This window comes from Apis florea, unplaced genomic scaffold (assembly GCF_048593485.1).
Source record: "Apis florea isolate Af1SG1 unplaced genomic scaffold, ASM4859348v1 contig_3696_pilon, whole genome shotgun sequence".
In the NCBI taxonomy this organism is placed as follows: domain Eukaryota; kingdom Metazoa; phylum Arthropoda; class Insecta; order Hymenoptera; family Apidae; genus Apis; species Apis florea.
In genome coordinates, this window is record NW_028256809.1 from 1,704,692 (window position 1) to 1,717,744 (window position 13,053).

Consider the following 13,053-nt stretch of genomic DNA (forward strand, 5'->3'; position numbering starts at 1 on the left):
AATAATCATATGAACTAACTTCCTGATAGCCTCAGTGCGACTCATAGTCCTCCTCAATCTCTGTTTTTGTGTGCCATTGTTGCTGGAGGTACTGGCAGCCACCTGGACGACTGGCCTGGGTGCAGTAGGCGCTGACACGCTTCTGGTGATACTGGGTCCAGGCTCTTGGCTCCTGGTTCCAGAGGTGGCCAGTGATATCGTCGCCGTGGTAGTGATCGGTGTGGCCGTTGTTGGGTTCGTTGGTGTTGGACCCACGCTTCCCACCGGATATAGACTGATGCTCTGGCCATTTTCTCCATCGGGGGCACTCGAGGAAACCGTGGACGTTCCGGTTGTGCCGGATCCTGGTGATGGTTGCCTGGAAAATTGATTTTGAAAATTCGTTAATTTACGAGATAATTTTTTGATTTTCTTGGAAAATTGAAATTGGATATACAGATAGAATGTTTTTTTAAAATAGATGTGACATAAGGGTTTGTCTCATTTCTTAACTATTATAATGTATATAATTCACTTTAGATATTTTCTGTACCACTTTTTGTTTATGTGATTTTGTAGATTTTTGGATATTTTATATTTCTTATAAATGTATTTTTTATTTACAGATTAATAATAGATAATTTTTCTAAAAATCAAAATTGTGAATTCAATTTGATTTTTCTTTTTTTGAGTGAGCATAAATATCGGAGTCATTAAAGTTACATTGATCAATTCTATTGGAAGGTAATCTCATTATTTATTTTAGGATTAAAATTAAAACTTTTTAAAAAATGAAGTGGATTAGAGTGAAATCCTCTTATGAACATATGAAATAATTAAATGATTATATTCATTGTAATAAGAGATAATTTTTTCATATTAAAATGTTTTATTTTATTAATACGATACTGACAATTATTTTTCGTCTCATATTCTTCAAAAGAAAATCATACAATAAATGAAATACAATATAAATAAGATATAATAAATAACATCTTCTTATATTGTATACATAACTATATTTATTTAAAAACCGTGCTTGATTAACAAAAAAAAAAAAAATTCCAGTAACTTCAAGAAATAAGAACATTTCTCCTAAAAAGTTATCCATCAAAATAACACACACACAAAAAAAAAGAGAATCTTCAATGCTTTACAAAGAAAAGAAAATTAATTCATCTTTTTGTTAATTAACTTAAAAAAAAAAGAGAGAGAGAACCTCTTTCTGTCTCTCTTGATTCGATAAAACACTACATCTCCCCTGATAAAAAAAAAAAGAAGAAACATTTTAAAATCAACCTCCTAGGAGGGAAGAGCGAATTTTAGCCCAGCAACGGGGCGTATCTCGTTTTCTTTCAGCGTGGATCGCATGGAAATGATTAAAACTACGGTGGTAGCCGCAAGAGCGGTAAAGAGGTTCTTTCTTCTGTGGCCAGATCGGAAATCGCGGTTGAAACGTTCTCCTCTGGTTGAATGTGCACCGGTTATGAACCCCGGCGACGTAATCCCGCAAAGGAGAACAGGGAAAGTATAAGCCCTGCACGGGTCAGAGAAGTAGCCAAAAGTGGCGGGCTCGTGTTCTAGCCTGTGTACAGGATCCCTATGGAGAGGCGGCGAACTTTTCAATTTTTATCTGCCTCTCATCTATTCATGACTCGACGGTTTCGTGTCCCGGCATTCTTTTACGGGATTCCACGTGAAACGTGGGTGCCAGTCAGCTCGACAACAATCGACCACCACGGAAGTCCAATAAGCGAGATTCTGATGGTTTGAGAGGGAGGGTTGTATACGTGATTCGAGGAGATTTTCGACGATTGGAAGTGACGTGGAGCGATTGAATACTTTCGAAATGATTTCTCACGTGAGAATTGAAATAATAATAATAATAAACAGCGAGAATGTAGATGAATCGCATATGATAATTTGTTGAGAGATTATGTTCTTATTAATTTCAACGAACTTTGAAAATTTATCGTTAACATTCTCGAAATTGAAAGGATGCTCTATGATGGATATTGATTTCATAATAAAATATAAAAAATCGAGAATAGTAATTGGATGCAAAAGGAAAAGTGGATATGTAGAAAGATCTTTTGGAAAATTTATTTTTGGAGAAATTCGTGATACAATTGTACGTCAATTATCACATAAAATATTCATGATGCATATGTAATCTTATAATAAACATTTATTATAAATGTTACATGATTATTGTTTTAATAAAAATACACGTTTTCATTTTTATATTTTACCGCGGTTTTACGGATGATAAGATAAATTTTTGCTTTATCGACACATAATTCTTGTCTTATTTGTTATCTATTATAATTGTATAAAAAGAAAAGTGAAAAATTTGCATTTATTTTATTATAATATAATAATTATTTTTATAATATTTATAAATTTTTTATTTTAATTAAAAATATGAATACTTTTAAATTTTTTAGTAATACATAATTGGTTTTACTATACAGATTGGAATGAAATTATATGTTTAAATAATATTTTGTGTCTTTGCTACTTTTCTTTGATAAATAAAAAATTTTCAAAAAAACTATAATTATTTTTAATAAATTTTTTTAAACAAAATTAAATTCCTTTGATTTCCCTCGTTAACACATCCAATATTTATTCACAATTTACAGAGATTTATACGTGATTTCTTGTTTATATGCATATATATAACTTAAACCAAATATCAGATCGTAATAATAATATTTTGTAAATATAAATTTACTACTCTATCATTTTTAACACATGTAGTTCCAAAAAGAGTTCTTAGTGATGAAAATCGATATTTTTTTATAAATACAAAAATATAAAAAAACTGTAGAACAGTGAAAAATTCACAAAACCGACTGAACATATTGATAACTACTGAATATATATGCAAAAGAAAAATCGAATATCTGAAAAAAATTTTTTTTTCTCTTTTACTTTTTTCGAAAAATGATTTGAATTTTGTTAGAATCTCTAGAAAATCTCTATGAATATTATATTCATTGATATGGTGATCATTTTTATTTACAATATCATAAATGATTACATTTAATATGCACTATCAATTATTGTATATCACAATAATTTAGTAGAATACATTTAATTATATATATATATGTACATTTATTATTTTGATTTGATATAGAAGTAAAAAATTGCTTACAATTTTAAAAATATTAAGGAAATATTAAGTTCAGATTCATAATATTAGAATATTTTTTTTTTTATTTTTCTAATATTATTATTTAATATGTATTATTTGTCCTTAAAATTCTGAATTCTTATTATCCTGCATAACATTGTATCAAAAATATATATGTTGAATATTACTAATTGAAATTGAAAATGAGAAAATCATAATTACAAACTTCAGTTAATAAGTATATAATTTCAATTGCATACATAAAATTAATCGAAAAATAAATAAGAAAGATTTCTGAAACTGAAATTTCTTGTACTCTTTTATATATTTTTTAATTAGAATTGTATTCTTCTAGAATTTTTAAAAATATAAATTTTAAAGTCGATTTATATATATGTACAACTATATACATTATAAAAAAAAGATATACAAATATAAATCTTGAAATATAATTTTTATATATTTATGCAATTCACGTTCGTTTAACCAATTTGACGTATGATTGATATTTTTGATCGAAAGACAATATATTCACATTTAATAAATATTCTAAATACAATTTCTTCGACTGCATTCTAAGAACAATATTTTTCGAATAATTAATTTTATTGCTATCGTTAAATTCCAAAGAACCATATATCATTATCCATCTTTCAGCGAAAGAGACATTAAAAAAGAAAAAAAAGAAGAAAATATCGATAAAAAAAATTCGACGATGTTGTTTTTTTTTTCTGTCGAAAAAGAAATAATCGTCAGTGTTGGACGGAAAAAAATTTTAAGAGCAATGAAGAACGGTGCAACGCGTTTTTCAACGATAGGGGAGAGAGTTTGCGCGGGAAACTCGGCGACCGACCGAGTTTCCGCTTTCTGCTCTCTGTTCCTACGTCCCACATTCTCGATAGAAAAAGTGAGCTGTGCATTGCCCACACCTCGTTTCCATGCCCGGATATTAGAGTTTTATTGTCACGAGACACAATTATGCCTCTTCTGTAAATCGTTTTTGTCGCTCTCTTTCTCTCTCTCTTTGTTCCTGCTACACGTGGAGTTCATCTTTGTCGTTTACACAAATAGCGAATTGTCATAATTTTTCGTTTTCGAATTTCTTTTTGAACAGATATATCAATTCTTTTTTTTTTTTGATAAAGAATAAATTGTTCTTTTAACGCTTGTGAAGTTTACTTATTTGAATACGAAACGACGATATTTCTTTTTTTTCTAAAGAGAAAAATAGGGATAATTGGCAATATGAAAAAAATTATGAGCTTTTCATTCATGGAATCAATTTAAAAAAATTAATGCGCGAAAAGATTTCAATTTTTCGATATTTTATGATATTTTCGTTATGAAATTTATTTGTTTGTTTATTTTTTTAATAAATCAATTTTTTTATTGTACAAAAAATTGAAAATGAATAATTTGTATTGTATATTTATAAAAACTTTTATATGTACAATTTTCAATAGACATCATATTTCTTTAAAAAAAAAAAGATGTGTTAATAATTATAATGGAGTTAATAATATGGAATTGAATTGTAATAATTAATTTTGCAGAATGATAATGATTAAGTTTTTTCATATCATACTATTAATTTCTTATTGTAATAATTTTAAAAAATAATATTATTCTTAAATCCTTATTTTCTATTTGATTTTAGATTGTTTTAATACAGTTTAATTACAGTTTCGCAGTAAAAAAGTAAAGTTTTAAATTTTAATTCTTTTAAAATTTCAATCTAAAATTATTACATTTCACATACAGTAAAAAACATTATTTATTAAAAATAAAAATTTAATTATAAAATCAATGAAAATAATGTCTAATTTTTGGTTTAGCTCTCAAAAAATTTTAATTAAAGTCTTTATTTCATTATATAACGTATCGTTGTTTTGCATTGATAATAATAATACAACAAATTTCAAATTTTATTGAATGCAACATTGTATTTCCATATAAATTTATTAGAAACCACAATAATTAAAACCTTTCTTCTAAAATTTTAAAATTTATGTCACTATCAATGAACGTAACGTGTACGAATACGTTACGAATAATCGAAATAATTTCATTCTCACATTTCATTTTATATTGTACACTTTTAAAGCAAATAATTGCTTAACATCTGAGGATGAAATGGTTTAATCTACAAATGAAAGATCAACAATGTTTTAAGGAAGATAAAAACGTGGCCATGGAGCTACTATCTTTTTTCTAATTTATTAATAGAATCTTTTGTTCATCGAAACGGTTTGAATATTCCAAAGAAACGAGCACGTACGAAGACGACAAACCATTTCTCTGAGTTTTCGAGGCAGCAGGTGCCGTTCCACATCTCGTTCCTTTTTCTTCTCCCTCCTCGTTATGCTTTTCCAACAGTTTATCCCGAGGCTCAACCACTGCACGCTCACCCCCTGTTCGTGCTGTACGTTAGAGGGTCAATCTTATGCAATCTGTTGCCCTGGTAATTAAGCATCATGATTTTTTAATGAAACTGTAGCGAGCCAGCGATTTTAAATCTTTCTCTGTGAGTTATCCGAAAAGTTTCTTTTCGTTTAATCCTGAATTCTCCTCCTGCGTAATTTTTCTTACTCTTTTTGGGATATTATTTCACTTTTTTATTCTGCTATGGGATACGAATACGAATGTATACGAAATTGTTGTTAAAAAAATTGTTGTTTTATTGTTAATTATGATTTGATAAAAAGATGAGATATGAATATAATTTTGTAATGATAATTATACGAAAGAAAATGTATTTTAAAGATTTTTAAAATATCAAATTCGAGAATGAATGATTACATCCTCGTATAAGAAATATTAAAGCAATTTTTCTAAACAAATTTTCTATCTTGGTATACAAAATTCAATTGGATCAAGCCGTAATTATAGAGTATAAGATAAAGAAAATTTAAGTAAAACAGCATAGGGTAAATTTCATTGGATAAAATTACATAGACAGATGTATCACTTGGAGCACATGTTTCATCTAAAAATGGAAATTTTATAGATTTTAAAGTTACCTTTATTTTTTAAATAAAGTATTTTTTTTAGGTATCAAAAAAGTATTTATATTGAAAATTAATTAATTTAGTTTTTAAATTTTAATCATACGAAAGATAAAGAAAACATAAAAACAAGAGCAGTGCTTTGTTCCTTCTTTTCTCTTTTTAATTAAATATGTTAAAATTTGATAACTTAATATAAGTGATTACTACGTCTTTTAAATTAATCAAATTTCGACATAAGTAATTAATGCATATATTTACAAAGAATAAAAGAACATATCGACAATTTGAAAAAGTATGAAATGACGTTGCAATATTTGAAATGTCTTCAGTTCTGGATCATTATAAATGATTTAACTGAAAAATAAAATTTTCTACCACTATGTTTTGTATAATCTTCTATGTGTATATTACATTTCATAATAATATATCATGTCATTGAATCGAATGTTGTATATAACGTTTCTGCTATATATATATATATAAAAAGAAAGAACGTAAAATAATTTCGATAACACGAATAGATATAATAAAAAACGAGTAAATTGAATATAAATTAAAAAATTTATGTTTAAAGTGCTGGCGTTTTGTGGCAACCGACAAATTAAGAATTATGATTAAATTCATTTATACTCTATATATGCTTTTATGTATATTAATTATTTTCCTGTCTACGTACAATTTCAATTTTACCCCTCTTAATACAATTTTATCGAATGAAAGATGAAATTAATTAATGCCCTGACTAAATAATCGATAAATTAATAACTATGTGAAAGGAATTAATTATCGAATCGATGAAAACGAATTATTGTCGACAAGTCGATCAACTAATGTATTAACGAATATTTAATATTTTCCTGAATATTGAATTTATAAAAAAATTTTTTTTAAACCTGTGCATCAGTATTATGCGAAATATATGATGCAAGAAAGACAAATTGCGGCCATTTTTATTCCTTTTACACGTTTCTTGTATGGAAAAAGAAAAATCACACGATACCTCTTCTGTACACGAAGAGTATAAATTATAGTACACGTAGTCCAAGGAATCTCGATAAATTCTCGATTTTAATTTAATCGTCCATTAGTCGGGAAAAAGAGCCATGGGTTCATAAGAAAGCCAATAGAGAGCGTTGCCTTGTAATATTTCACCGGTTTCTTCATTCGTCAATGCTTTCGAGTCGGATTAGAATGAATAGAACGATGTTTTATTTACTTATAACAGTTTTATATACTTAATCTGTTAAATAATAGATTTCCTATTAAGAAATTTCATTTAGGATTTGAAATGAATAATGTAGTCAGACTCCATCTTTTTTAATACACAGCTGATAGAACAATTTAATTTGAAACGGATTTTAATTTATATTTTAAGGTCATTGCAGTCAATTAACACTTAAATCTCCGTACGATATCTCCGTTGTTTTTAATGGTATATGAGAAAAAATGGGAGAAAAAGAATGTTGATGATTTGAAGATGTAAATCAATCCATGAGGGAATTGTTGGTACACGGTTCGTCCATTTTTCTTGCCACGAAACATTGCGACGCCTCGTGCAGAATACTGATTTATAAAATTTTTCTTTTCCTTATGGAAATATATTAAAGACACTCGTTTATTTATTTTATGCGTCCACATTTGTTCTACAATAATTAAATATACAGGATATCTCGTTTTCTCGTTATTCGAAGTGAAAAATATTGCAGATAAAATTTAAACGGATATGTATTCCGAATAAGTGTATATTGTCAAGTCAATTTTGTTTTCTTAAACGAATTATATATGCAGCTCGACGTTCTTTATAAAACATTAAATTAAATGAATTACAAAAAATGTTAAATTATAAACTGAATTTAATAAATTAAAATGTTAACTCATATGTTTTTGTTGATTTTCATGTTATTACTTTACACACATATTTATTAGCAATAAATGTTGCAATTTTACATTTGAAACGTTAATAATAATATTGAGAAAATCAAGATTTCAAAATCAATTTATATATATATATGTACAGTTATGTGTGCAAGATTATTTCGTAATCTAAATCAAACACATCCATTGCAAAAATTTCCTATATTCGTTAATTCGAATTAATTTTTTTTTTTTTTTCCTAATATAAAAATAAAATAACGAAAAATATTTAAAAAATAGAGATATTCCTTATTATATCCCTAAAATCTTCAATTATAATTACACGGATCAATTTTTATTCCAATGCACATAGTGAAAATTCACTACGTGTAGCATTTCACAAGGTACGAACTACTTTTTCTAGGGAATTTTATATTAAAACAGCAGTCACCGAGTTCCCTTTCGAATTTGCATACATATTGACGCGGACACGCCTGTGTACTGTGAATTTATTGCGAGAATGTTATAATTTTTCCTCGCATTTTTTCACCCTCCGTTGCTCTCAAAAGCCAGGAAAAATTCTAATTCAATTGACATTCTTACGCGATATCAATTAACGCTAACTGATTGAATTCTTGCTACTAGGCTCGGATTTATTCGAATTTATCGGATAATTTAAATCATTTTTATTTCGGTTTTATCGAAAATTTAAATATACGAAAATATACGCAAGAAGTTATAAAGTATCCGAAGTAAAATATACATTGTGATATTTAAACGAGATATTTATTCAAGTTCCATATTTTTAGTCGCGTTCATAAAATTTGTATTTACATAAAGATTCATTACTTTTGTCGTTTATTAAAAAAATTAATTGTTATGAATAAATTTATTCCGAAAATTATATATATATATATTTTTATACGAATATAAGATTAAATGAATATATTTGTAAAATAATTGCATGATTAAGAGATTTCTAATATTGAAATATTCTAAAATAAAATAAAAATATCGATATTAAAAATTAAGTTATTTTTTCTATAATGTGATGTAATATATATTTCCTATAATAGAATGAACTTAAACTAATATTATTAAAAAAATTTCAAACATAATTTTTATGCTTGTTTAATTAGTTGAAAAATCTTTAATCTATTATGAAAAAAAGATAGGTAATATTTTATATTACCCAATTTTCTTGACATTTTTTATATTAATAACATTAACAATAATTATATCTGTAATCAATCAATTCCAATCATGAAATTATTACATTATTACCTAAAATGTTAAAAAAATACTAAAATACTTTACTTATTATTACAGATAATCTTTAATTAATTATTTCATTAATTAATCAGATATATAAATATACCGAATATATAAATTATTAGATATAATCTTTATAATTTTGCCCACATAATTTATTAAAAACCAAAAATTGAAAAATTGGTGTATCAGTCATATTTCCTTCAATATAAATAAATAATAGTTGATTTCATAGAAATATATGTATCAAACTATTGATAAATTACTTATCTCTTAAAATACATATTTTGATTTTTAATCAACAATGAAATTAATTCTGATAAACATCCAAAAATTCAAATATTATGCAAATCATATTTGTTCGCCTTCTTGATCATCAGACAGCATTTGTGTATCAATATCGGCAATCATATGCACACGGTCAGTTTCATCGTACATCTAATTACGGTTTACACAATATTAGCTTCGATTAGATATTAGCTTCATTACAAGTAAACCAACCAATGTATTATTGGCACACGAATTATCCTTGTTAATTATTGAGTCATAAGGACGAAAGATCGATTACAGGGATAATTGAGAAGCATCCGGTTTAGAGAAGGAAAAGCACAACTTCACCGGTGTATCGTGCATAATTAGTCGTCTCTGATTGTGGCGTGTGTGCGACTGTATTTCTGACAAGATCGTCCGGACTTGAGCTTGAATTTATCGGTTCCAATTCCATTTGAACGTGTAGATCGTTCATATAATACTGATCATTGCGAAGTTTGAAAAAATTTAAGATTTGTTTGGAGCTAAGAACAATTTTAATCAATTTTATGGAATTCGTTCTATATAATGTAAATTATTAATGTTACGATAAATATTGTTAAATTAAAAAATCAAAAAATAAAAATAAAATTTTATTTAGTTGATTATCTATTGGTTAAAATTTGGAATTGGAAAATAGTGTCAAACTCAGAAAAAGATTTGTACAAAATTTTACAATCAAATGGAACTTTATAACGAAAAAATTAATAGTCAAAGTGCCAAAATTAATAGTCGAGACTTGTAATTACGATTATAAATGAGAAAAAAATATAAATTTTAAAATTAATATTAAAATTTGATTTTTAACATTCTAAAAAGAGAGCACGTCAAATTGTTTTTAATCAAATTTCTGAAAAATAATGTAAAAATATGAAATATTAAAATATCGATCTGTACATAATAGTGAGATCATTAACAATGATCAAAACAATGATTAAATAATTTGAATAAAATGAAGATAAAAACTGTTGTTATTCGTAATTTCTCTTCATTTAATGGATTTTTGTTTCCAACGCAACAGAAAGTTTATGTGTACGTACATTTTAAATGAAATTTATTTTACTTTATTTTGTGATTCTTCAAAAAAACACAAATATAAATTATTATCCAAAAATTGAAATTTAAAGATATTAATATTTGAAGTATATTGTGTTATTTGATTATAATGGCAAAAAAAAGTAAAATTAATATACAAGATGTTGATACATTGAAATATATTATCCTTTGGAGAATCGATTTTAGAGACCAAAAAAAAAAAAAACACAAAAATTTATACAAAAACTTCGATTAAGATTTATTTATTAAGTTATAATGAATTTAATTTAATTTATACGAGAGAGAGATAGAGCCTTTCTATACTTTTCTCACTTCGTCTAACTGTATTTATTCAATAGTTTTCTCTGGCCTTTAAAAATCAATTCAAATCAAGATATACTACGAATACATTAATTTCCTGTATATAATAATACGAGACATTTATTGATTTTGATATTTGTTCATAAATAATAAAATGGATTCAAATTATATACCATATACTACATAATTTTGACACGAGCAGCAAATACTGTTTGATAAACTAGCTATTAACTGCGAAATTGGAAATAAGCATCGAAGTATCTGCATTTAATTTCCGGCCTGCACCACGTTCCTAACGAAACGAGACACGCGCGCCGCTTCCAAGATGACATGTAGCGACATCTCGAAGTATTTATGTCGAAACTTAAACCAGATGGCTTTGAACTTAGACCAGACGATGTACAATGTTATAATCGAAAATGTTGCATGGTGGATCGATGAAACGAGAATATATAATAAGAAAGGATTCATTTTATATGGTTTATAGATTAGATTAGGATAAAATTAAGTTAGATAAGACTTTCTTTTATTAATGAATATTTCTTGTATTTCGTGATTAAAATTGAGGATTGTTCGAGCTAAAAAAGATTCGCATTTCTGTGTTTGATTAAATATTATAGTTTCATAATAAGATTATTATGAAATTTATGCAAATTGTTTGCTTAATACGATTTAGTTTTCAAGCATGAGCAGTGTCGAAGACTATTAACTTTGTTGAAAAAAAAATTTATTTCTTGCGAAAAATGAAAATTGTGTTCCTTGCGCTGCCACTCAATTCGTGGAATCTCTATATTCGTGAAATCCAATATTCATCACATTTTTTCGACACGATATTCGTCAAACAATCCAATACTCGTTACAAAAAAATTTCTTATTGCATAATTCTTCGCTTTCTGTCTATTTTCCAAATTTTACAATTTCTCAATAAATTTTTATTGAAGTTTTTATTTGTATAAAATTGTTCCTTTTTTTTTCCCGTTATAATTCTTATAGAAAAAGTTGATATGTATGTTCCAATTCACTCATTCGTTTTTCAAGAACAAATTAATCACCAATATAAATATTTCACTATATTTTGATTCTGTCTTTTTCTTTGAAGCGATAACAATTTTTTAAATTTTCCTTTTTTGTCTTATCTTCTCTAGGATGAAAAGAAGTGTGAGAAACAGACAAACTTTTAATCAAATCCTATTTTTCCACAAGAGATTCTATAAGATTTTTCCATTTCGAGTTGAATATTGCAAAACTGTTAGACACACATATTGAAACGCAACTAAATTTTTATGCGATTGATTTATGAAAGTGCATAAAATCTTCTTTAATTTATCTTTTTTCATACGTGTGCTATCGTTTTGCCAGCACAAACATTTTTCTCGTCTTAACCCTGATAATCCCTTACTTTGTACATGTACGTGAAATCTAGATAAATTATTCTTGACAAACATTGAAAATCACAGGTGTGTACTATCACTACTTTTTCACCAAAAAAATGTAACAACATAATTGAATAATCGATTGAATAAAGTATAACAATATTCTTTTTGGCTGGCAACTTCTTCCAACTTGTCCACAATGGAGCAAAAAGTATACGAGCGCGAATTAGCGCGAAAAACTACGGCAACTATTTTTGCCCGGTGCTCTTGATGCCGGTGTTTTATTAGCCGGAGTTTTGTATTTCTTACACCAGTCTCAGTTTTTGGTGGACACAAACTACGGTGGTCGGTCGCTAAGATTTTTCACAAGGTTCACGTGACGAATGAAGGGGACGAAAGTTGCTCGGTTATTAAGTTTCTTGTTTGTTAAGAGGCGCTCGTTATTTCAGTGACATCCAGCAGGATGATTTATAGATTAACGAGTGGCAGGGTTGAGCGAAAGTCAATTCGAATAATGATGGTTAAAAGGAATGGCGTGGGTAATAGGATCTCGTTGAAGAAGAGTTTGGAAACGAACGAACGAATTTTCTTTCTTTTTTATTGCAAGTCTCGGTTATATGTAACATTTGAGGCTATCAGTGGCCACGATGAGATTTAGATGAAATTTAATTCTAGGAAAATTTGAAATTGAATTCAAACTTTTATCACTTTTTCAACATGGAATATTTTTTAATGCGATAACAAAGCATTAAAACTTGAG

The 13,053-nt window shown here is 27.1% G+C and overlaps 1 protein-coding gene across 1 annotated transcript in view; it reads right to left on the reverse strand.

The window, feature by feature from the left end:
• Positions 1–13,053, reverse strand: part of rho-5 (rhomboid-5) — a 307,960-nt gene that overhangs the window by 52,763 nt on the left and 242,144 nt on the right. Inside the window, exon 3 of the mRNA XM_086914602.1 lies at positions 20–358. Coding sequence (XP_086770728.1) covers positions 20–358 — 339 coding nt within the window. The remainder of the gene's footprint in view (positions 1–19; positions 359–13,053) is intronic.